General features: G+C 49.6%; 1 protein-coding gene across 3 annotated transcripts in view; it reads right to left on the bottom strand.

Annotated features, from left to right (window-relative positions):
- The window catches only part of MYOCD (myocardin), a 260822-nt gene that overhangs the window by 95525 nt on the left and 138479 nt on the right, over positions 1-26818 (bottom strand). For all 3 annotated transcript variants that reach the window (XM_074607630.1, XM_074607631.1, XM_074607629.1), the window contains exon 2: positions 22161-22390. In XM_074607630.1, the coding sequence (XP_074463731.1) occupies positions 22161-22308 (148 nt within the window). In that variant the 5' untranslated portion in view covers positions 22309-22390. The remainder of the gene's footprint in view (positions 1-22160; positions 22391-26818) is intronic.

The following is a 26818-nucleotide window of genomic DNA, read 5'->3' on the forward strand; positions in this document are numbered from 1 at the left end:
CGTCCCTGTGCCGTATAGAAGTACATGCACAGAACAAAGCCCCCAGCGGGAATGATTTATCTCTGAAAGGGAGTTTGTTTCTATTCGTGTTTCTGTAAAGTGGCTTTTCCACTGGACAAACTCCTTGCCAGCAGCTCTTGCACATCCAGCTGCAGCTTGCTGCCTAGAGGGCCTGCTGGAGACTGTCTCCACAGCACTTGCTGCTCCTGTCTATAAATAACATTTTTAGATGCCCAGGCCACACAGTCACACTGCAGGAAAGGTCAGGCATAATCGTCATCGCCCGAAGAGATCACCCTCCGTGATCGCCCTGCGGCTGAGGCTTGCTTTCTGGACTGCAGCCAACGCTCCCGGCCTTATCAGAGCTGGATCTCACTGGGAATTTTCTGATGAGACAATTTTATTGGAAAATGCTGATTCATAGACATCAAAATGTTTCATGGAAATGCACCAGTTTTTATTAATTTACAAGGAAACCCAGACGCTATTTGGATGTACTAGTGACTGGTCGTCTGCCAGGGTATCCCATGGCTTCCAGTGTGTCTGCTTGCAGGACAGCTGTGTCCTCTGGACAGCTTCAAACATGAGAGCCTCAGCACTGCAAAAGGCCTCTGATGGCCTTGCTCTGATCTAGTCCTTGGCAGCCCTCACACCTCATCATGGGACGGGCTGTGGGGGCTTTGGGCTCCATGCGCTAAACCCCTGGGGGGCCACCAGGTGCTCGGGGCCCATGGGCTGCCACCTTTCCCCCTTGGAAAGCAGGGCGAACCGTGTGGTCTCTTTCCAGAAGTATGGATGACAATTATCCAAGTATCCTGGCACAGCCTTCCCACTCCGGGCAAATGACATTCAACATCTCAGAGCTTTCCTGGAGCAGGAGCCCTGTTGCACCCCTCTGCCTGGTGCAATAGCCCTGCCTGCAGCCTGACTCCAACCTCCTGCTTTGTTCCCATACACCATGAATTCGTGAGAGCAGTGAGTCACAGACACAACAGCCATCTGGTGAGGTGCCCCACATCGAGGCCAGCTGTGAATGGCCCATCCATGAGCAAAGGTTATCCAGCATGACTCTGTCACCAACTTCTCAAGCTCCTGGTCCTTTTCAGCCCTTCCTCATGTGGGCAGAGGAGCCCTTTGCTGCAGGACAACATCTCCGTGGTGTTGCACTGCCATGAAAAACAGAGTCCTACACTGAGGCTTTGCACCCACTCTGGTAAGAGTTTGCATTGGGTGCAATTTTTAGGCTGCTTCCATTCACTCTACTTGCTGGATCCTTGCTTCTGCTGACACCTTTGAGGATGTGTTGCTTGGCCTTTCCAGGTGGCTGTATCCATGCAGGACAGCCTACCAGGGCCCTGCTCCACATGACATGGCAATAATGTGCTCACCATCCTCATGGCCTCATCCCTTTCCTTTAGACCCCACCATGGCTGCTGTCCAGTTTGGTCTGTTATTTTTAAGGACAACAAGACCCAAATCTTACCCCCTCCCTATAAGGGAGCTTAAGCTGAGATGAAGAAAAGCTTAGGTCTCCAAAGAAAACAGACTGTAGAAGTTTGGAAAAAAAACCCAGTGCACTGTTCACAGTGTTTTTATGGACATGGTGTCCTCTTACCCTCAGTCCAGCAACCTTCAGTGCCTCTCTTGGTGCTTCTCTTGGTGGTAGCAAGCTCTGCATGGTTTTCTCTGCATCTAGAGAAAAATCCCTTTCTTTCTGTCACCCTACAGCTGCCCTCGTGTCTACTCCCTGCTCCTCAGTATTTTCCCACCTCTGCTCCACCACCTGGCTGTGTCCTATCTCTCCCCCATGGACACCCCTCCTCTCCTCATCCCCTCCAGGCCTTCACCTGCCCCAAGGGCAGGGCCCAGGATGTACAGCCCAGACGGGGTTATTTTACCAAAGCAGAACGTACAACAGGACACTGTGCAGAAATCAGATGCCCCTGTTCCCCTTCCCTGCCCCTCTCTGCAGCTAGACTACCCTGGAAGACTGAAATCCCCCTGGCATCTGGGGCTTCTCTGTGACAAGGGGCAGGTGATAAGTCTGTGGGAAGAAAGGGAACTGATGATGCCAAGTCCAAGCAACTGGGGATGGTGAATGAGCAGAAAGTTTCATGAATTTAGTAAAATCTTTGCTGGCTTGCAGTACGAAGCCCTGCTATGGAGCAGGACACTTTGGTCTCTGGTGGGGCTGGTTGAGGCCTTCCCTCTGCTCTCCCAGAGAGGTGCCATGGAGGCATTCCTCTTTTGCCCCAAGAAATCCCTTTCTCATGCCCGCTCTAAGTATGGGGAGACCCTGCTCCCCAAAGCACAGTGAGAACCTTTGCCATTAGGTGCCATTAGTCAGTCAATATAAGCACTGCTGTGCCGAGGAGATGCACGAGGAGACACCACTGTCATTCTGGAGGGCTGATGAGAGCACTTCCTTCATGAGAACATTTCCCACACAACTCACAAAAGGTGCAGGGAGACCTTTCTGTGGGAGAAGGAGTGACAGGGCACAGAGCAGCTGGTGTAGGCGCTGCTGCTTTACCCCATAGGTGGGTGCTGGGATGTCACAGGCGTGGTTATGAGATGGGCAGTCCTGAGAGACAGAGAGAGACAGCAATCCCACGGGCTGACAGGGTGAACCATAAGCAAAATGTGAAAAAAACCTGTCAGCGCAGAAGTGGTGCACCCAAGGCCAGCACGTGCTCCCATGGGGCTGAGTGGATGCTCAGGAACTCAGCTGGGTCCCTAGTTATGGTCTTTCTTGTTCCTGCATCTTCCTGCAGTCACAGGTGGACAACATCGGCTGCAGCTGCCTGAGCAATTGGATGCCTGTGATATTCCTTGTACCAAAGAGGAAAAATGAAAAAAGAAAATCAAATTTTCAGCCCTGTCCTTCCAGCCAACACTATGCTGACACCTGAGGATGAGATGAACGATCCCTGGTCCCTTCCCTCTCCTGCTGAAGGACCTGGAGGGGAGAAGCTCCAGTACGAGTCATCACAACTACAGCTGCACTTCTCTCTAATGTTGCTGCTTTCTTGCAGAGCAGAAACAGAGACTTTTATTCAGGAAATAAAATACAGCACAGAAAGTCACAGCAGCCCAGAAAAAGTGAAAGTCAAAGTGTCTGAGGGAGGTGAAAAGTGCAGGAAAGGGGTTATCTTATGAAAAGCAAAGATGAATAGATCTCCAAGATAATTAAGATAAAGGTTGTTTGCCTCACTGCCAGATTTCAGAGTTCTAGAAGTTTTGCTCATTCTGTCCTCCTTTTCTGCCTGCGAGGAGACCGAGCTCAAGTCAGCCAGACCTGCACCAAAACACAGCGGTCACCTACGCTGAAATGCAATAGGGTGGGCTGAACACAGAGCCAAATTTACCCTGCGAGTCCATCTTATACTATAGACTAATCCCTTTGCTGGGCTGGAGGGGCGTAGCTCCCACACTGAGTTCAGATATCTTCTCACTGACACACTCCGAATCTCTCTTCCCTTGCTGGCAGCTGCCTACCTCCATGCTTTGGGCGCTTCTACCCAGAGTGGATGGGTGGGATAGATTTCGTCTCCAAAGCACAGAAAATAGACTGTTGCACAGATGTGGGAAGTTGAAACGGTTGTAGCTGGCATCACAGGAAGAGTGAAGCTGCTCACAGGTTTGCCAGAGCCGGAGTCTGGGTTTCCTTGTGGACAAAGGGGAAAAGCTTGTGAAGCTGCGAGCTCCTCACAGGTGTGGAGGGGAGGAAATGTGGGGACCAAAAGGAGCTAAGTGGCTACACAGCATCGGTGAGGAGATGAGGAAAGATTATTGCCAAGACAGCGTTCCTGAATTTATGGGAGAGGGAAGCTTAAATCAAAACAAAGAAAGAAATCAAGACCTGAAAACAAGATTTGATCTGAGCAAGGTAATTTTCCCATTCTTTTTGCGTGCATTGCACATGATGAACTGTGAAGTGCTGGAAAGGCATAAAGAAGATTAAACTTTAGATTTCTTCTATTTTTATGGAAATAAACTCAAAGTTATTAAAATACTCTCAGTCAGCTGTAGTGGGTTATGCTATATATGGTTAACAAACTGACCTGCATCCACAACTTCCATAATGCTCTATTATTTTATCAGGGCTGGCTTGTTGATGCAATCAATATGGGATTACACCTTGTGCTGGGAGTTGAAGTCTGCACAGGTGTAAGCTTTCCATCTGAGACTACATGAGCCATCTTCGGGCTTCTCCCTGTTCCCTCCAGCAGGTTGGACACTGGTGAGCGAGCGGCTGCCCAAGGCTGAGAGTGAAGGAGACCATGTGCAGTGGAAGGGCACCCAGTGCCTGCAGTGTTTCTGCTCATGGCTTAAAAGGGAGTCCAGGCTGGGTCTGGCATTGCTGGAGGGTCTTGGCAGACAGGAAGGAGCAGTGTTAGCCTCTGTTTTCCTCAGCCTCCATCTTTCCCAAAGACTGTAGTATATCCAGGACAGGGGCATTTTGATGCTTCCCAAGCTGTAACTCAGCATGAGCGAGAGTAGAAAATTATATTGAGCTGTGAAGAAGAAGAAACCAGGACCATGTTCCTGGGTCAGATGGAGAAAGAGATGTCATTCCTGGACTCCCTCATTTCCTTGGGTAGTCAGTGATATGCTCTTCTTAGAGATGCTTTGGGTACCTGCTCCTTCTCTTCTCCTGGTACTGTCACCCAGCCTTGTTTTTTGCCCCCGAGCATCTCACCTCCTTATCTCCTGTGAGGGCACAGTGGGACCTTGCAGAGCATGGGGATGTGAAACCATACTCTTCCTTCCTTCTGCTTAAGATGCCTCTATTAACATTCCTACTGTTGTATTTAATTAGTATGTTTGTGGTTTTACGCATCTAGTGAGGTGCATTTGCTTACACTCCATTTACGACAGACGACTTCACACTGTCGGCTGGATATGAGCCAGCAGTGTGCCCAGGTGGCCAAGAAGGCCAACAGCATCCTGGCCTGTAGCAGCAATAGTGTGGCCAGCAGGAGTGGGGCAGTGATCATCCCCCTGTACTGGGCACTGGTGAGGCCCCACCTCGAGGGCTGTGCCCAGTTTTGGGCCCCTCACCACAAGACAGACACTGAGGGGCTGGAGCGTGTCCAGAGAAGGGCAACGGAGCTGGTGAGGGGTCTGGAGCACAAGTCCTGTGAGGAGCGGCTGAGGGAGCTGGGGGTGTTCAGCCTGGACAAAAGGAGGCTGAGGGGAGACCTTCTCGCTCTCTGCAGCCCCCTGAAAGGAGGGGGTAGCCAGGGGGGGTCGATCTCTTCTCCCAAGGAACAGGCCATGGGACAAGAGGAAACAGCCTCAAGTTGCGCCAGGGGAGGTTTAGGATGGACATTAGGAAAACTTCTTCACTGAAACGGTTGTCAAACACTGGAACAGGCTGCCCTGGGAAGTGGTTGAGGGACTATCCCTGGAGGTATTTAAAAGACATGTAGATGTGGTGCTGAGGGACGTGGTTTAGTGGTGGAGTTGGCAGTGTTAGGTTGATGGTTCAACTCGATGATCTTAAGGGTCCAACCTAAATGACTCTATCACAAATCACTGTTGTATTTCTTTGAGAGCAGCACACGCACCGTGCACGGCAATGGCAGGATTTGCAATGGAGAGGCATAGCTCTATAAACTCCCCTACACTGAGTTACACTCTGATGCTACCCTTCCAATGGTACCTCCACTGTGGAAATACTTTATTTTTTTATTAAAAGGGAATTACAAAATTTTGAGCCTCCATGCAGCTCTTCCCAGAGCTGTCCTCTGTCTCTCATCAGTGTATTTCATTACAGGATAATACCCCTTCGTGCAAAATGCATCTCTAAGCAGCTGTCACATGCCCACTGTGGCAACCACCTAGGAAGAGTAAGTCTTGGAAATAATCAGTCAAGGTACAAATGAACATAATTCTGCCTTCTATGCGATAACTGGGAGATACACATCTGCTGTAATGTTCTAGGAGGTACTGTCAACTTAAATATTTTTTTGAAGACACAAGGCTGGAATAGAGATATAAGACTTTATGGCATCAAAAATGGTAAAAAGATCATCTGTTTTTGAAAAAGGGAAATCCTAGATCAGCTAGTTTAACTTCCATTTCCAGAAAAGTACTGGGGCAACTAATTGAGCCAACAAACAAATACTGAAACAAATCAGGGAAAAGAAATAAAAAACAGCCAGTGTGAATGTGTCAAATCTAATCCTTCTGTGACACTTGTGGATAGGGAAGAAGCAGTACATGTCATCCATCTTCCGTTTAACAAGGCTGTTGACACTGTCTGACATGACATTCTCAAAAGCTTATTGGGAAAACATGGTCTATATGAAACTGCTCAAGGTGGTGCAAAATGCTTAGAAGGGCACACTCAGAAAGAAGCTCTTAGTGGGTCACTAAATGCCACAGAGTCCCCTTGTCTTCTATGTGTCCTTCTACAACGTGGAGTAGAAAATTATTTTATTTAACAAGAGACGAAGTTGGAAGGGGGCACATGCATGCAGCAGAGCAGGATTACAGCTAGAAATGATTTTTAAAAAGAACTGTGGGGACATTTACTGAAACAAATCCAGTGAAAATTAGGCAGGAATGGCCTACTGCACATACGCAATGCACAGAGCAAAGTGCTCTGTAGCTCTTCTGTGGAAACGGACCTGCGTCATGATCCAGGTCAGGACCATCGGTGATGCTACAAGCGTGAGAAGGCTGAGCACTGGGCTGGTGCAGTGCAGGCTACAAAACAAACCCCTTAAACCTCCTGCTTGGCTCAGCATGGGCATGCCCTCAGCCTGCGCACTGTGTTCTGCTGTGCATCACATTCAGAAAGATGAGAGATGATGGAAGAGAGCCTAAAGAACAGAAAAGAAGACCAGAAGTCTAGAAAATAAGACCTTCAAGGGAAGACCCAAAGACTGAGGGTCTGGAGAAAACTGGGCTGAGGGGAACCCTAATAAGCTTTTAAGTGTGGAGAAGGCTACCATGGAAATAAACAGAGCATTTTATTCTCTGTGTCCCTTTTGGGTAGGGCTAGGAGTTACGGGCTTGCACTTCAGGAAGGAGCTGGAGTGAAGATGGCTTGGGCAAGAGTTGGAATCTCCATCAAAGAAGGTTTTTAAGAACAGGGTGGACAAACTTTTGTCAGGAATGACTGAGGGAAAGCTGATCTTGGCTTTGGGCAGGAGAGGCTTCCTCCAGATGTACCTAGCATGCCCATATGGTTGTGTGGATTTCGAGGGGCTGTGGAATGCTTAGTTCCAGGCTCCTGACAACACTGTGGTGTTTTATATCATTTGCTCCCAGACGTATGCTCTCAGCTTTAACAGCTGAACACTGTTTCTTGTCTAAGAGGACCCTTTTCCTTCAGCTCATCTGTGCTCCTGCTGCATAAGCCATTCCTCACCCTGCAGAGATGCTTAAAGGCAAGAAACTGTGAATCCCGGGCAGAGTCAACCAAGAGGCACCTCGGGGGCTCAGGCACTATAAGAACCCTATTTCTAACCTCAAAGACCATCATGGGAGCCTTTGTAAGCAACAACAGAAACAAGAGCTGTCTCTGTTCCTCTGCAGAGCGCAGAGGCAGGGGCAGCGGTGGGGCAGCAGCCGGGAAGCAGCCGCGGGAGGAATGCTGCCTGCTTCTCTGGTTATTGCAGCAGAGCCGTGATTTACATCCCTCGGTAGGCTACAGCGGAAGCGGCAAATCACCTCTTTTACAAGGGTTCAAAAGACAATTAGACAAATCCGTGGAAGAAATATCCACTGAGGCCATTAAATCTAAAGTCTTTCTCCTGGTTACGGAAAGCCCCGCATCGCTAATTGCTGGGTGGGAGAATTGCTACTGTGTTTTTCCACATTTCTTTTGGCTACTGGTGCTGCAGACAGGAGGGTGAGCTGCAGGAACCCCTGCCCTGACCCAGCCAGGGCCATTCCTGTGTGCTTCGTCTGCATTCTCAGTGCATTCATCTGCGATGGCCACAGACCCAGGGGTTTATTAACAAACAATTGGAGGCTGGAAACGGGACAGAACCCTGTGTCTCAGAGTCAGGCCACATCCCAGACTTGCTGTGTTCTGGACGCTGTTCAGGAAAAGCCAGGAGCCCTGTCCTGCTCTGACTTTTCCCTAGGTAAGCCACGGGTTTCGGCTGTGAGGATTTAGCTCCAAGCCTTTCTCTGCCAAACAGATTCTCCCCTGCGCTGGACAAACAGCAGTAAAACAAACTGGCAAAGCAAATGCCATCCCATTTGCAGAAGCATGCTTGTATTTAACTAGCACTAAAGTTTTCAGATGCAAATAGCTTATTGAGTTGGATAAAAGTCATGGCAATAAATGTCCCTTTCTAACTTCACCCTACAAAAATATCTTTGAATAATAGGATTGCGTTTTTCCAAAAATATTCTTTATTGATTCACAGCAGTATCACATTAAAGCAAAGCATTAGAGTTTCTTCATTAATGAAATAAGACACACAAGTCATTATATTAGTGATTTTCACAGACTAACTCAGTAAGCTATTTTTAATATTCTCATGGAAGCATGCCAGAAGGATAATATTTTTATGCTCTATAGCCGAAAAAATATACTTTCAGACAGTTTTGACTGACTTTAAAGTGTGCTTGAATGCCCAGGCATGTTTTCCGTCCCTACAAAGTGACCAAGAAGAGAGGAGTTTTATCATTAGCACAGAGCAAAACCTTAACAGAATGAAATCGCACTTGCCACAGTGTCAACAGTGTTTCCCACACACCGTACGAGGGGAGGCTGGATATAAAACACAGTCACTGCTCCCTCTTTGAAGGCAGTGGAATGAATCACTGCTGATGCACTTTCACATCAGGAATGCTGCATTTCACAGGTAACTGAGGAAAAACCTCTGCCCTTTTTCTGCAGCTGCCAGAATCCTGTCTCCTTACCCGGTTTCCAGATTACACTCACTGCATGTTTTCCAGTCCAATTCTCACTCTTGTTTCTTCTCTCTCCAATGTGTCTCCACTCTTCTGTGTATCTCTTTGGTATTGCATCTCAGGAAGAGGGAGCACCAAAACATTGCTGTCCTGAGTGATGTACGTCAGGAGCAAAGCAACATCCCCGAGCAGCCTGTGCACCTGTGGCTGGACCAAAGTGCAGGCAAACAGCAGTTTCCTTTCTGCTGTGCTGTGAGTGTTCCTTTTCATACGATACCTATTCCAGACAGTCCCATGCTGCAAAGGGCTATTTCAGGCCTAATGAGGGGCTCTTATCAACTTTCAGGCTCATTTTCAGTGGAGCAAGTCTCTACTGAGTGAGCAGGATCACAGCACACACACACGTCAGGGTCTGCCTGAGGCTTCTAAGGCAGATCGACATCTAAACCCACGTTTCAAACCTGGGTTCGGTGTTTATGAAGGCAGCCTCCTTCAGGCGACCTTTGGGCGTACAGCAAAGCTGCTGATCATTGCCTTTGAGGATCTGAGGCTGCACAGAGCTAAGGGGAGCAGGCGCCCATCAGTGGGATGTTTTAGAACTACCAGGTGCGTATTTGGATGACAGCAGCCCATGCTTAGACAAACTGCACAATGCAGGTGTACAGATTCTGTGTCATCCCCTCCACGGTTTCAACACAAACATCCAAGGGCTGGCAAAATCTCCAGCTTCTCAGGATCACTGCTCCCTTTTGGTCCCTTTCCCTGCTGGAAAGGTCTGTCTTCCTCCCTTCCTTGGCGTCTGTGCAGAGCTCACCAGGGTGGCAGAGCACTTTCAAAGTGATGCCAAACCATTATCCCTACACAACACACATCAGAGTCTGTAGGAAACTGAGGTGACCTGCACGGATCTCTCAGATCATGCCCACAGACCTTTATGCCCAACAGATCTTGCAAAGCAAGAATTAAAATATGCTGCCAGGGGTTCAAGTAGCCAGGCTGCATTTGCAAATTCTGGAAGCCAACTTAATGCTCGTTCTTAGAAGTTCTTACTTTGAGCAGTGCCTGTGCCAGTACAGCAGACAGGAGATGTTTTGCAGGGGTGGGCCTTGAATCCGAGAAACCTCCTGTCATCACTACATTCACGTACCCTTGTGCTGGCGTGGCATCATACCCTTCACAGGCATTTTAGCTGAGCTTGACCACCACATCTTGGGATGATGCAGAACTGTTGTGGGCTGTACCTGCCTGTAGGAACTTCTCAGCAGGACTGAAGGCACGCTTAGTCCGAAAGGAGTCTCTTGGCAGTGCTCTCCTCTGCTTCCAAATGGGCTTCAATTGCAAACAGATGGTCATAATTTTGAAACCTCAAGAACCACAGGACGAGACTGCAGCATGCTTGAAAGCACCTTCAGGAATCTCTGGCAAGATCTCCAATGTGACAATGTTGTTTATGGACTACATGCATCCATCAGGAAGGGATCTGTCATGTTTACGTTAATGTTACGATTCCTCTTGCCTTACTAACATCTTTGCTAGTAACCACGTTCCTTCTGAGCACTGCTCCAGCGGTTTGCAAATGCGGTCTTGAGTACAGGATGTGCAGTGCTTCTGCTGGCCTCATATTAGTCTCTCCTGTAACCGATTTGGACAATAATACTGTAACAAATCCACAGCCACCTTGGTCTCCATGCCTGTCACGATGCAGCAAACCATGGCTGCTCATAGCTGCGGGTGACAGCAGCGCTGGCAGTCCATTGCTCCTGCTGCTCGGGCAGTGCTCCTCTGGTTGTGAACCACCTGGAGCCTCTTCCAGGCTTGCTTTGTGGTCCTCCAGGACTTCTTGCTCCTAGTCCCCTCGCAAACATAGGTGCTCGACACTTGGTTTTTATGGGCATGCTAAAACTTTGGCCAGCCTCCCAATGCCATTGCATAATTAACAGTGCCTATATGGCCCGGTCCTTCTTTTTCTTCTCCTCTTTAACTTCCCTGGGTAGCTGGAAGCTACGCTTCAATGTGAGCAGTGCTGCTCAGTGTTTACTTTCACATTGCCAAACAGTCTTTTGCATCCTGACCAGTTCAGCCGTCCTTGGCTAAACTGCGTACCGCTGAGGACAATGTCTATTGTCCTGCATGCTACTGGCTGGCCAGAGGAGTGCTTCACATCTGGTATGAGCACTGTAGGACTGTGGTTTTGGGAGAACCACCCATAAAAGGAACAAACTGAAGTTCATTACCCATGAGCTGATTAGTGTTTAACGTCCACCGCTAACAGCATTGTGTGCCATACCCCTAAAATCCATCTGCAATTGCAACTCCATCCCCTGCAGCTCTGCAGGTTCTGCTGACGTCCAGAAGGTTTAACAAGTGCTTGGAAGTGCCATAATCTGCTCTGCAGCATCAGGAATGGGGGGACAGTGAACACAGCGATGATGGGAGAGCCAGGCTTTGTGTTCATGGGTGCCCATGCCACCTGGGCAGTGTGGAATTGCAGCCATGACCACGACGGTAGTTAGCCACGAAATTTTTTTTTTCTTTTTGCTAGTTTTAACATGAGACTGTGAAAGGCTCAGCCTGACTCCTGTGCCCTGCCCCGTCCATCGCTGTTCAGTGAGCCCATTTGGGAGAAACAGTTTTGGTCTCAGTGAGTTTTATCGGCCTCCCTCCTTCCCTGATCCTGTAGTACATCCTCCCAGGCCTGTCCCCACTTGGAAAGCCCAGAAGCTGTCCAGGCAGCGTGATGGGCGAGAGGCACACATAGCTGAGCACCTCCCTGGGAGCTAACAGCCTAGCCAGGCTGTTCCCCGTTGCAGGGGAAGCGCGTTATCCTTCACCCAGACAAAACAAGTGCAAAACAGCACCGGGGCAAGAAAACCAGTTGTGCCCTACCCACCTGGGGAGAGGTTCATGAGCCCTAGTCCAGGTGATGTGAAAGCCAGCAGCGCTCCAAGGTTGATGATCATAAAACACATCCCTCTCTGGAGCCTTGCAAGGGCTGACACTGTGGAAACAGGGCACTGAGTGCTAAACAGCTGCTCAGGTGCTGATGCTGATCTATTTGCAAAATCTGCAGCTTCTTCATTTATTTCTGACCCTTCATCTGCGACAGGTGTGGCAGTGCTCTGGTTACCAAGCCTTAAAAGAGAACTCACTGCAGTGATTGACATCTCTTGCTGCGAAAATCAAAAACATCATGCTGGGAAACAAAGTACCAGCAACACAACACAACACAACAGGGCACGAGGTAGTCCATAGTAGAGCCAAGAGGTTTCCCAGACCCCAACTATCAAAATGTTCCCCTCCTGTGGAAGAACTCAGTGAGACAGTGTGGGAGGCTGTGTCGGGAAGGTTTTTAAAGCAGAAACCTCAGCAATACAAGAAGGAAAGTGCAGGTCCTACCCCAGTCCCTGGTGTCCCAAAAAGTACCCACATTGATCTCTCGTGTCCCCACTTCACAGCCTCCAGCCTCCGTGCAGCAGGGTTTAGAGGGATGGGGGAACAAGGACAAGGCAGCAGAGATTTCCTGTATCTTCTGGGAGATGTAGTGCAGGAAAAACAACGGGTGTGCAGACCCGGAGCTGCAGCAGTAGCTTTGGAAGGATTTTGCTGCTGCTCAGCAGCCTCAGAAGGAACAGCCCTCTCCCTGCGGCGTTCTCTACGTCCAAGACAGAAACAGGCCTGATTTGGCCCTAAATGAATGTACAACAAAGACACAGCTGTGAATTTCCTCTCTTCTCATTTTAAAATATATGAGCTGGTTTGTACAACCCCAGTATGAGGCAGCTTTTCCCATCCATGGAGCTGTTCTCCGAACACCACCCCAGTGAACTACTGGGAAGCAGCCACAGCACTAAACATCTGCGCAAATGTATTGTGCCAGATGTTACCAGAAGACGATGCAGCGCTGGGTCTGGATACACATTCCTGGAAGTGCCACCCCTTCAAGCCCTCCCAGAACCCGCCCTGAGAAAGCAGGATCTACAACAAACATGGGAACGGAGCGCAAGGGCTACGATCGCAGCCTGTCTGTCCCCCTGGGAGATTTTGCTTGTCGCACAAACAGAGCAACTGGGCACACAAGGGAGCACGGGGGCAGACGGAGCTATTGTGACCGGAATGTCAAAGGAAGGAAGGAACTCGCCCTGGCCAGCCCCACATAACCAGCTCCAAGCAGGTCTCCCGCAGAGATCTCCCTGGCCATGGGAGCAGGCTTTTTGGCACGCTGGTCTCCCCGGTCTCCCCAGCCCTCCATGAGGTCCGTGGCTCCGGCTGCACTGTCAGCGTGCAAGCCCAAGCAGCAGCGCAGGTCGTGCTTTCCAGCCATGGACTGTCTCCTCCAGCTCCGGCACAGCCAGCATCCCCACCACGACTGCTCAGACCTCTCCTCTGGGCTTTGCAAGCGAGAGAAACATTGTGGTGGAAGTGAACACAAAACTCCGCTCCATCCCCTCTGCGGGAAGCTGGAGGCCAGCCCCAGTTCACCCCACATACTGCCTTGCCACCGGGGGTGGACCTGGCTCCTCCAGGAGCCCGGCACCCTGTCACAGTGCCCTCCCAGCTGCCTGAGGAAGCCCCACACCCGGGACCTGACCCTGGTCCACATGGGGAGCCCCTGGTTGACATGGGGAGCCCCTGGTCTGAGTCTACCTGCCCTTTCCACAGCTGGGGCTTGTTCCCAGGCGTTTCACCCTGGGCTGCCTCTACTGCTGACCATTTCCACGAAGTTAGTTAAAAAAAGAGTTTGCGCTGCACCATGGAGAATGTCATGAGGATTATGTGGTGCCGTGCGGTTTCTGTGCCGTTCCTCTGTAAATTGTGCAGAGGTCAGGCAGCTCGGAGGGAAGTGCCGGCGGGGTTCACACATGCACACGTGCACGTCCACACTCACAAACACTTGCGCACACAGACACCCAGATACAACTTACGTACTTGCTTTCCTTGTTGTCTCTTAATTTAAAAAGTCATTCAGAGTGAAAATATGTTTCCTCTTTGTGAATGGACAAATCTAACACAGATGGTGCATTAACTGGAAACATCTTTTGTTCCAGTATGTTCATATATTCATTCTCTTCAAGGATGGGAGGCGCCATTTATGAGCATCTCCTCAGTGTTCCCGATCTTTACGACTTGGTGATCTCCTACTAAAAGCTATAACAAATCATCACCGTTTCCTCTCTTACCAATGCTACAAAAGCACAGGTTTAAAGACCACCAGTGTCAGCAGCGAGGTATCAGTTATAACTTGCTGATGTGGAGCAACGCTGTCTTTGCATTTGACTGTAACGAAGTTTCTAGTACTTTGTGTGTGCTGTGACAGCCTTCTGTGCCTCCTTTGGGCCTGCTGCTTGCCAGCTGAGAGCGCTGAGGCAACCGAATATGAAGCAAGGGCCAGAGAAACTTTCCCAGCTGTTTCTGCATAAATGTGGCATTTCTTTTTACATAAGAATGGATCTTTTGGAAGGAACACAACTGAAAGACTCGAAGTGCTGGAAATTGCAGTAAATCCCTAGGTAAACTGGTTTAACAGACAAATTACCACAAAGAGCGATTTAAGCCTCATTTCTCAGTTAATTTTTCTATTAGGCCATCTTACCTAAGGACTTACCGCAATAGGTGTCCTTCCCTACCATTCCCTGTTAGATTCTTCGCTTGGGTATGTGCCTGCTTGCTTGTTATGATGTTGTAGATATTCCCATTGCATCCAGAAATTCGTAGTCCTTTCCAGAATCCTCCTGATTTTTTGGTGTCAGTGAGCTCAACATGCTACTGAGTCCCGTAGGTTAAATACACATGGAGTAAACACGGTGTTATTCTTGCAAGAGGATGTTTTCTTTTTATGATTTCAGGGCTATCAGATTTTATACCACAGATCACGGTTTCAAAAACAAGTGTTCAGATGTCATTCATATGCCATCCATCAGGCTTGATCATGAATTAAAAAATGTGTCCTGGGTTGAACTTTACCCTTGACTAGCTAGGTCTCAAAATTGCTCCAAAGAAGAGGGAAATGCTAAGTGCAACCTGACCGCAGGTGCTCTGAGCAACGGCATCAAGAACGTGCAAATCGTGAAAGGAACACAGAAATAGCCACAAATGAGATGAAACACGAACGCAAACTGTGCAGGGAGACATCAGTGCTCTTTCCCTGGTGCAGCAGGGAGAGGAAAGCTTATAGTCACTGACACACTTTGTTTATTTAACCACAGGCATGGTTACAAGGGAAGGACAACAGGCAGAGCCTGGATACCAAGTGCTGAGGCTGGTCTGACAGCGGCGTGAGGAGACCTGGTCTCCTGCAGGCTCAGTCCTGCTGGGTGCTGAGCAATGGTCCTGACCAGTGGGGCACTCAGCCCCACCCCAAGAATGGACCCAAAGAAGACAAGAGCAGCTCAGCACCCCTCAGCACTTCACCCCTCAGCACTTCACAGCGCCAGGGCTGTGATAAGCAGCGGGATGGGGTCACTCCTGGAAGCATGGCAGGACCTGGTTGAAAGCACACGGAGATGGAACAACAATAGGGATCATGACACATGGCTACCCCATTTGAGTTTGATTCCTGAATGAGGAAACAAAGCAGCAGCTCTGAGTCATAATGAGATTAAAATTGTTCTTAGAAACATCTCAAAAAACACCTGAAAAAAAAATGGGCGTGACACACGTAGCCCTACTGCGAGAGGGTGTGAAGGTGATTACACTGAGTTGGGCATGGGTAGAGACCAGTTAGCCGGGCAGGGACACCACGGGACGCAGAGCAGGTTTAGTCAAGGGACGGGGGAGAGGCGAACTGACTCCAGCCTGCTGGCCACCATCCTCACCCTGCACGTGATGTCCCCATCCAGCAGAGAAGGGAACCCCACCTGGGGAGCATGGCCAGGGTCCCCACACATCCAGTGGCTTCTGTGCTGGAAGGTGAACTTGGGACTCGACACGTGAGAGAATGAGACTCAAGGTGACTCTCAGGCTATCAGGCAGGCGGCTGAAGGAGGCGAAGGCCAACCTGCCTGTGAGAGGAGTTCTCTGCAGGGTGGGCCTTTTCTATCTGAATGCATCCCAGTGTCCTAGAAGCTGGGAGAAAACAGTTCTGCAGTGCAGCCCTCTCTCGACAAGCCAGTTCTTTTACCCTGCAGACTGCAGCTAGCAAGGGCCAGCAGCCAAGAGCAGCGCTGATCATGAGGTGTCAGGAAATGTTTGCCGTGACTTTATCCTTAAAATAACCCTCATAGACATTTCGCTCAGCAAAGAAAGGTCCTACCCAACCTCTTGGTGCACAAAGCAACACAGACCCCCAAGGAAGAATGACGGGTCACTCAATGAACTCCTATTAAAATGATAACTAGACTCCAGAGGGCCAGCAGGGAACAGAGTGGGACCAGGGTCCAAGGCAGGGTCTTCAGCCTCTGCCACCACCGCTTTGAGCACTCAGACAGACTCAGAGCTTGTGAGAGGTCTGAGACATGCAGGCAAGTGGTTGTCCCTTGGCTGTCTTAAAGAAAGAAAGAGATCCTAGGAAACAAATGAACGTCTCAGTGCCTTAACAGAAAAGTGATGTGTGTGGTGCTTGTGCAAGTGAGATGCAGCTCAGAGCTCTGTTATGGAAATTTTGCTCTGTGACAAATATGTTATGAATGACTTGTCTTGAAAACACGCCAATGTGTAGGTGCTGCTATCACAACATTCGATGACTTTAACTTACTGTGAGCGTTCTTGCGATAAATCATGGAAAACCTTGCTTGTGCTATCTTTAGTCACTGCAATGTTTCACTCTCACAAGTCACTCACAGCTCTAAAAATACAGTTTGTATCATTGGATTCCTGAAATTCTTTTAGTTCTTACATTCTGATTTAAGTGGCATTAAGGCTGGGCTGTGCAGTTCAAGGCTGCAGGCTGATATTTCATTGCGGATTAGGTATCACCTGGGTTCAATACAGTGTTTGCAATATTTATTTGATTTGGATCCAAAGGTAATTTGGAAAATCTTCCTGTAGATACACCTCTTACCTGGCTATGTGGAACAAGGGCTAGATTTTGTTTGGGACTAGATAGTAATTTAATAACCATTCCAATATAGATTTAAACTAAAACACATGCTCGCCACAAGGACTAAGCAGGGACTATGTGAGGTTTTCTCCCCAAAACCTGTAGGTATCTTGCCTCCACTGGCCTATGCACTGTGATGTTGTGATGACTTCTAGGTCAGACATCTCTTGCTCCTTTTTTTTTTTTTCTTTCACTTACATGTCTTTCATAGTAGTTATTGATTCAGAAACACCAACAGCAAGAAAGTCTTGACCTCCCACCAGCCTTTCTGGATTTGATTACCAGCTCACCGATGGCTGATAGTTTGAGCAGAATTTAATGCTTTCTAATTTTCCTTGATAGGGACTACGAAGCACGTTACTTTTTTTTTATCCCAACTGGCAGCTCAACAAAGCCCAGCAATAAAAAGCTCCATTTGTGTAATAAACTGTTGTACAATCTACTACTTATGAACACAGGCCCTGAAAATGTGCAACCTTTCTGCACATTACATTAAACGCAAACCAGATGGGCACTTGAAAATCCTCCCCTTTGTTGCAGGGGGCTAAAGGAGCTGGTGGTCAGAAGGTCTGTTTCACTACACAAATAAACAGAATTTAACTACTTCATTTTCCAAAATCAGCAATGGGAAACCTGCGTGGAAACACTATGAGCAGTTAGCAAACGTGCTGCTGAACTGGAGTAGGCACAAGGGGAACTCTTCAGCTCTCCTGACTGCAGTAGCCAGTCAGTGGCCTCTGGCCACCTGTGTCTGGACTAGATCCATCACCTGCAGTGGGAGCTCTGACACCCAAACTTGGAGACACGTAACTAGAGACAAATGGGTAAAAGTAATCTCTTCTCTAAAGGCTGTCTTGGTCAGAACTTGTCACCTAATTCTGATAGTAATTGGAAAGAAATGGGACCCTCCAGAGGGGACTGAGCCCATCCTGGGCAGTTTCTGAGGCAAAGAAACCTCGTCAGATCAGACAGGATGTTTCACATTTAGATAACTCCGTAAGTGAAATACATCTCACTGTCAGAGTCCTAGAGCAGGAAGCAAGGGGCAGGAGCTCTGAGCCAAGGACTTCGGTATCTCTGGGCTGTACCAGAGGATACCTAACTCCCCGCACGTCGAGCACACACACTGAGACAGTTTTGGAGGGCAAAATGTTGTACAGCTGTTCCCAAGGCACAGCTGCCACAGATAAAGTACAAGTGTGCAGTGTGACAGCCACCTCTGGATCAGGGTGTGATGACCTCTGGTACCTCCACAATGGGGCTCTCTCCCTCATTGTTCCCAGGCTGAAGGCTCCAGCACCTGAGAGAGCTGGCTGCTGGGAACCCCAGTGCCATGCAGGGGCCCATGTGCTCACTGCATCATGAGTTATTGCTTTTTGTACCTGCCTTTGTGTGTGACCAAACCAGCTCTGTGAGGAACAGACGTGTGGGCAAAACACTGTGTGTCCTCAATCCGAGAGATGTCACGTATTGACCTTGCGACTCAACAGTCTCACTATGTGGACAGGCAAAATGGGCTGGGTAAAGCGTTGGTTGAGAGGGTAAAGTCACCACGTTGAGCTCAAAGTGCCTCTCTCTGGCAAGACAAAAGTGCAAGAGCCCACAGGTCCAGTACTCAGCTAAGGTGCATGCGCAATGGGTAGGGCGGGAGGTCTAGGAAGATCTCATCTCTAAACCCAGGGTTACTAGTGAATTTAGGAAGACCCACAGCGACGTTTGCCTTAGGCTCTTCCAAGAGAATAGTTCACAGCTCTGCCCAGTTCAGGACAGTGTGGACCAGAAATTAGGAGGAGAAGTTGTCATTGAGCACATAAATACTATGGTCTGTGGGATTTGGCAGTGTCACGGTAAAAGTGCAGCCTGCCATGGTACCATCCCAGGGGAGAAAAAGGCCAGGGGCTGGGGGTACAGCTGGGCAGGCAGATGTCAGGATTCCTGCTTGTGGTAGGGACAGCAGTTTCCATTTTCCTGGGCCTGTGCATCCAGTCCTGAGTTTTTGTAGGTCCTGCTGAATGGGCTTTCTGCTTGCTCAAAGGTGATTTATTTTTACAAATTTAAATTAAATCCCCTGAGCCATTTTTGAGTAATACTAGAGTTAAAAAGACTATTTTCCTATTTAAAAATATTCTAGCTAGACTGTTTTTATTAAATCAAAGTTAAGTCAAATAAAGACTGCAGTTTGAAAGTTCAGACTCGGGCAGGAGCTAGTCCTCTCTGAGGAGCTGTGCCTTTGACAGACATGTGTCTGTCCAATGCCCACCGAACCACCACAGATCCCCAGCCCGCGGATGGAGGGCTCTGCTGGAAAGATCAGGGGCAGGGGCCAGATCGTGCCTGGCTGAGGTGTTCACACCCTGTACCCTCAGGAGATGGGATGCTACAGGGCAGGTGGAGGTGGGGGTCACACATCTTGCACTTGCCTCTCCTTGAAATATAACATTAGCGGCAGTCCTAGCATGCCACTAGTTGGGTTCAAGAGGCATTACATGCCTTGGAAGATCCCTAAATACAACAGGTGGCAGTTACGTCCCTTTCACCTGACTCATTCCCAGGCATTCCCTTCTTCAGTGCCATAATTCCTGGGTTGCATTCCCAGCAGCGTGGGCAGCAGGGCGAGGGGGTGGACTCTGTCCCTCTGCTCCGCTCTGGGGAGACCCCCCTGCAGTGCTGCCTCCAGCGCTGGGGCACCAACAGTAGAAGGACACGGAGCTGTTGGAGCAGGGACAGAGGAGGCCACAGAGATGCTGGGATGGCTGGAGCCCCTCTGCTGGGAGGACAGGCTGAGAGAGCTGGGGGGGTTCAGCCTGGAGAAGAGAAGGCTCCGGGGAGACCTTCCAGCCCCTTCCAGTCCCTGAAGGGGCTCCAGGAAAGCTGTAGAGGGGCTCTTTGTCAGGGACTGTAGCAACAGGACGAGGGGTAATAATTTTAAACTGAAAGAGGGGAGATTTAGATTAGATATTAGGAAGAAACTGTGTGCTGTGAGGGTGGTGAGCCTCTGGCCCAGGTTGCCCAGAGAAGCTGTGGCTGCCCCATCCCTGGAGGGGTTCAAGGCCAGATTGGACGGGGCTTGGAGTAACCGGATCTAGAGGAAGAAGTCCCTGTCCATGGCAGGGGGGTTGGAACAAGGTGATCTTTAAAGTCCCTTCCAAACCAAACCATTCTATGATTCTGTAATTCTATAATCTTGGATGCTGGGTCTCTGCTTCCTCCTGCTGCTTATCCCCATGTATCCATGGGGTGAGGGTGGGAGTGGTGAATACAGCTGTACAGGTGCCCTTCTTGGAGGTGGGATATGAGGAGACACTGACATATTGCTTTTTCCTTACGGCAATCCCAACTACTGACCCTGCACCCTGTGGTGAAGGGATGGGGTAGAAGGTCCCTGCTGTGCCAGCCCAACAAATGGCACTGAGCAGGCCAGGGAGGCTCTGCCCTCGTTGGGGACAAATCTGCTTCAGGGCTCTGCAGTATCCTGCAGGGTAAAGGGAGATGACCACTGTGTACCACTACGGGGAGCAGCCTGTGGGGCCGTGGGATGCCTCCCTCCCTGTCTGCCCCCCGGGTGCTCATCAGGCTGCTCCACCAGCCCTGCAGGAGCTGTCACACCAGAGAATGTGACATCAAAGGCAGGCCTGGCTGCCACACAAGATGCGTGACACTTGGTGGGCCCGCCAGCTCCTGAGATGATGTGAGATGAAGGGAGACGGCTGTTCCCAAACGGGGACGGCAGGAAGAGCCCAGCCCCTACTCTGTCTAAATGTGTGAAAGAAAGGGAGAAGCAGCAAAAAGAGAAGAGCAAAGGGCTGGAGAGATGCCCAGACTGTGGGGGGCTCTTTCCACTTAGAGACTGCAAACACCCCATGTTTGGTGAAGCCATGCCCCAGTGGGCCACCAAGCCAGCACCCTGGGGGGCATGAGCCCCCGGCACAAGGTCAGTGGCAAGGTAGATGCTCGTGGTGCCGTGGGGCTCAGTGCAGTTGGTGTCTGCTGGTCATGCTCAGAGGCAGCTTTTGCCTATGAGCACCTGAAGATGTCTCTCTCTTTGCCTTCCCATAACAAAAATCATGTGGGAAAATGGATGCAAAATATAAGGATGTGAAAGCCACAGAGGAAACGTGAATTTTATGCATCACCAAATAGTCTTAACACTGCCCCTTTTACAAGTCAACGTCACCTTTCCCATTGTTATCATAGTATCTTAGGTATACTTTGACACCTGAGACTGCAGAAAAGAAGTGCCCTCGCGGGTGTGACTTAGTCTGGGCAGCCTCTGGGCCTGGTTCTCTGCTGTGTTACTCCAGTCTGACACCAGTACACTGCCATGATGACATCATTTGGATTATTTCTGATTTATAGTGATCGAGAAAAATTGGGTCCTGTACAATAATGCAAACAATCAAAGACACAAAGCAAAAATAGTGCCTTTGAGCTGCACTTTCACATTACATGATATTTTGAGGACTTAATGTTGAAAGCCTTAGAGTGCACAAAAGGAATTTTCTTCATTTCATATATTATACAGTTGCCTGAAAGAAATGGCAAACAACTCCTCAGCCTGAGCATGCTTTGTGCAGGCTGAATTGTGGGTTTTTTTGTCCATAAGCTTTCTACCAACAGATCCCTACTGAAACTCAGATCAACATCTGTCAGCAAGACTAGTTGCTGGACCCATGGCCAAGGAAACACAAATGACCCCTGCAGAGGCCCAGGCCAAATTCTGCTCTCGGTTACATTGATCTGAAGCAATTTTGCTGAAGACAAGGTTATCCGAAGCACCCAGTGCTCTGTGAGAGCAGAACAGGTCTATCAGCACCTTTGCAAACAGAATACCCCCTCCGTTTCTTCTCCACTGATCAACTTTACATCACCCTAAATCCCCAGCAAACCCCATTACTACGGTCAGAACATCAGTCTCTTCCTAAGACCTTAAAATGCTGCATTTCAGCCAATATTATACCAAACACTCGGATCGCAAAGAACATGGTAACTGCCTCAAGTCTGACAACAGCACTTAAGGCTGACGCAGAAATATTGAGCTGAGGAGGCACTTCCATTAAATCTTAAAGTGTTGCCATCAGAAACACCCTCCAAAGCACCACACATAAAAATAATGATGAACCGCAAACCCAGCATGTGTGAGAGATGCTAAACTAGCATCTACCCAGCATTTGTGAGAGATGCTAAACTAGCATCTACCCAGTCTCACTTCCCCTCTCTTGACCCCACTGGGCAAGGAACTTACCGTTTTTCCGTTCCGCAAAGGGTGGTGGCTGGAGCTTGGTGCCATCTCTCACTTCGCTGGCAGCCTTTTCTCTGGGTGCCTTTTCTTCTTCATTTCCACTGGGTGCACTTTTGTGGTCCGAGCGATCCTGTTTGATCACACCATTCATCCCCGTGCCTGAAGGGACTGGTCCAGATTCTGGCTGCTCCACTTTGGATGATCAGGTAGAGAAGCAGACACCAAAGCAGCCTCTGGAAGAGAGGAGGAGCAGGTAAGGAGGGAGCCCCCAGTCAACCCTTGGAACAGTGAACAAAGACGGGCATTTGTGAAACAATCAGACCACAGACAATTAATTATTCCATCTGTTCTTCTGTGTTGGAAACGTTGCAGGGGAAGATTTCAGGGTTCCCTGTTGCCTGCTTGATTCTATTCACCTTATCTGCTGGGTCTGCATCCGTGGCTGCTTTGCTGGAAGAATTTCCACCTGTAAGCACGGAATATTTGCAGAAAGCCAGGGGTGTTATGAAAAAAGCACAGTCATGGGGAACCCACATGAGAGAGCTCTTGAACCATTAGAAATACAGAACAGATCTACAAATGAGAACAGTCTTCCTTTATGCAAGGGTCTGGTTTGCTGAGAAAACTGGGTGACAGAAGTGATTCTGCACACCACAGAACAGGCCGCTAATTACATGATGCAGATAGCAAATAACAGCCAGCTTTTACACCAGGAAGCGTACAAACACCCTGCAAAGCAAAATACGCATGAAAAAATTATTCTTTGACATCCAAGTTTTCATTAGCACACATGGTAGGGTTAAAGCATTTATGAAGAATCCAATCAGGTTAGGTAAATTTTTTTGAGAGTTTTTGAAGGATGAGAGGAGTTGTTTGTTTATTTACCACATTGTTCTACTCTGAGGCTTATGTGGGGTTTACTGTCAAAATATATCAGGAAAATCTGCAAATTCAGATTGTGCTTGTACAAAACATCTGGGCAAGGAGGTGCTCTCCTTGATGACACCCGTATCTTGCCCGAAACAGGGAGAGAAAGGACTCAACTCACACCAAATGTCTTTGTCGGATGCAGGCACATGACCCAGGAGGAGCTGCTGATACTAAGCACAGAAGAAAGCTGCAAGGACCTTTTCAACAAAGCATTGTCCAAAAAAAATCTCCAGATGCTAAGTGAAAGTGAATGCCTGTAAGAATCAGCACCAGCTCCTAATGAGTCCCATCAGGAAAGAGCTGAGGAGAGCTAAAAAAGGTCATTTGTAGAGAACAAGAATAGAAAAGTGCAAGATTGACTCAGTGATAAAATCTGATTTAATACAAAAAAGTTACCAATTTACTGTATAAGGAAGTAAGAATAGTGCATTGTATACGATACCATCTCCTGCGTGCTACGTGTGCCAGGACTGTCGCGCACCCCTCTTCCTACACTGCACCAGCAGGGACTTTGCCATCTGCTTTCTCCTCCCCGTCCATCTCATTGCCCAGCCCCACCTGCCCTAACCGTCCCCCCACGGCTGTGTCCCACTGGCCGCAGGTCAGACACTGCGTCCTTCTGTCTTGCTTTACACTGTTTCGTTGTTGGGAGATCCCACGTAGGGTGCCCATGGGGTGGATGCACTGGCCGGGGAGGAGGTCCCAAAGGTGCCTGGGTCGCTTTATTCCTTTGCAGGTGGGACATAAAACTGACCTTATGTGCATTGCCTGGGACAGACTGTGTCCATACCCAACCCTGCTGTCTGGGCTCTGAAACAAAATGCAGAACCACACTTGAGCCAAACTCAGTCCTTACCTGCACAAAGCCCCACACCAGACCCTCCTTTCTGCTGTCTGCTTCCCACCACTGCCTTCTCCACTCGCCTTTGCAGCTCTTTGCCCATCTCCTGTGCTCACCTATTCTTACCAAAGTCTGATGTGCTGCCACTACAGATGGAAACAGCCCTGCAGGCATCCAGACAGGCCAGGGCAGCGCTGTGTGCCACATATTTGGACTGACAGTCACAGTTTCCACCTCTGCTTGAGCATTTTTAGCTCCCTCGAGTAGCTTACCGTCTTATTTCTAGTGGTGCAACTGCTATGCAACGCACCATCAGCGCGGTGATGGGCCACCAGTCTGCTGCACGTCCACCCTCTGGGGCCTGCAGGGCTGCAGACCCACTTAGGCACGAGCAGCGTTAGCCCTGAAGCTCTCTATTTAATTCATGGCTATCATGGAACATGCAATAAGTGTTTACATTACTATTTTAAAATGTACATTTTTTTAACTTTTAGAAGTTGCTGATACGATGCATCTTTCAAGTGGAAACAGTGGGTGATGATAGGACAATCCAGCAAACTGCATCTGCTTACAAAAATCAGACTTTGTTCAACAGAACACTAAATCTTTGATAAATTAGTGAGGGCTTTGGTGACGTACATGTTGAACCAATATGACAGTTTTATATGGATTATGATTATTAATGTTTTTGAAAAATAGAGAGCGTGAGCCAGACATCCAGTGCTGAAGCTGCAAGACCACCAGCAGAGGCAAGAGTCTTTCAGGAAGGCTTCTTACAGGCACTGTGTACAATCTTTTTGCACTCGGAGCATATGCAACATTTTAATTTGCAGTGAGAGTACTGGGGTCCTTACTGTCTGAGCCAGGAGGTCACGCTGCAGCCCCGGAGACGCATGCTTCACAACACACTCAAGTACCACTGGCCCAATGATGTTTTTTTTTCTGAAGTCAAATTTGGCCTCAAAACATTCCACATTGTTCACTCGCTTCAGCCTGAACTGATTGTATTTACAAAGCTTAAGCACACTTTTGAGCCGCAGAACACATCTCCCATCAACCACTGCTGCCAACACATAAATTGCAAGGCTGTACACAGTACAGGCCATGGCCCATCTCCGTCTGCCTATAAATATTAAATTCATAAAGCTGGACTACCATGGCAGCTCATGGGTACTTCCTTGTAAGACACTGGAGATCCTCCGGAGCAGATGCTTGGTTTACAAGCCTCCCCGCCTTCTGTCGAGAGAGCAATGTAGCATGGATGAGGATCAGCTTCACTTCCCCCCAGATGTGCCTGCCCACCCATAAAGGCCCAAGTAGGGCTTGGCTGTGTCTCTTTCCCAAGGACTTTGGTTCACATATCAATCCAGGGCCTTCTGAGAGCAGCCTCTGCCAATCTGGTCAGGGATGGGGCACCACAACTGCAGTCTACCCAGCCAGATCTCTTCCTGGGCTAAGTCAGCACAGATCCTCAAGGGCCACACACTTCATCTCATGTATTACTTCTCAGGAAAAGGCACAGGTTTCCTGGCAGATGCAATGCCCGCATCCCACTGCTGCTTCCCAGTGCTCTTCAGGCCAAAATGAGGGCATGTGAACGAACTCTTTGGCTCCAGTGGAGCGGAGAAGAGGGAGAAAGCACAAGGGGCACAAAGCCCCATGGTCCATGGAGCCTGGAGCTGGATGCTGAGCTTGGCACTAAGGGAGCCTGAACCCTGTGTCAGCCCTGTGTCCCTGGGACACGGGCCAGGCTGGATGGACTCTTCTCCTGACTGCCGCTGGGGAAGCGACTGGCCAGGAGAGGTACCTGAGGACTTTTGGGTATGGCCAGGCCATGCCACCCACGGCACCATCTCCCATATTACCTTCCTTGACTTTGCGTCACGGCAGCGTAGGGTGCTCACGTGCTCCCCAGTGACTGTCACCCATTGTGTCCCTTACGCCTCCTGCTGCTGAGCTTGGGCCTACGACGTGGACAGCTTGCATTGGCGCTGCCCGGCAGACTGACTGCTCTGGGCAAACACCCTTGGGTGCTGCCCTCCTCCCACTCACGCCGTTATGGGAGGAGATAACGGAGCAGTGTGCCCAGACAGGCCGCCCCTCTCCCCTCACCCTGCTCCCCCACCTGCCTGGCAGCCAGCGCAGGGCCACAGACACCACACACACTTTTGGGTTTGTCCTGCTGGGGGAGATGTCGGCTGAGGATTGTGCCAGCAGCCCTGGGAGGTCCTCTGTGCTGCCCAGACACCCAGAGACCTGCAGTCCTGCTCTTTGGGAGTGAATGTTTCTGCACGGGGGGAGCAGGTTTGGAAACCGTAATCTGAGGCAAGTGCAGCGCTGGCACATCCCTGGCGAGTGGCACGGACTGGGAGCATGGCTGCAGGTTCCCCAACCTCCCTTCGGGCTTCAGCATGCCCCATCATGCAGCCAGGGCAACTCACCAAAGAGGTGGCCCATGCCTGGGGGCAGCTTGGCAAGACCAGATCTGCCTAAAAGCCGGCTGTCAGGAGAACGACACCATCCCAGTTCCCGCCATCCATCACAGCAAGGGGCTGTGTGTCTGCTGTTCCCCTCCCTGGCTCTGTCCCTCTGCCCCCAGCCCACCACCAGCAACCTGCAGGCAGGCTCACAGCCGAAAACTGCTGAGCATCAGGGCTAAACCCTGAGCTGTCACTGCCCTTACCCAGCCTGGGTGCTTGGTGCTACCCGGGCTTTGCAGAGGTGCTGTTGTGAAATCACCCGGCATTAACTGGAGGAAGAGCTCCAGCACACCGTCCACCCACGCGCGTGTCACCGGGGGCTCTGCAGGCTGCTCTTAGCTTGTCACAGCTGGGAGGAAGCCGTTTTCCCACACAGCAAAACTTTCTGTGATTTTTACAGGTTTCCCTTA

This window comes from Larus michahellis, chromosome 14, assembly GCF_964199755.1.
Source record: "Larus michahellis chromosome 14, bLarMic1.1, whole genome shotgun sequence".
NCBI classification, from domain to species: Eukaryota; Metazoa; Chordata; class Aves; order Charadriiformes; family Laridae; genus Larus; species Larus michahellis.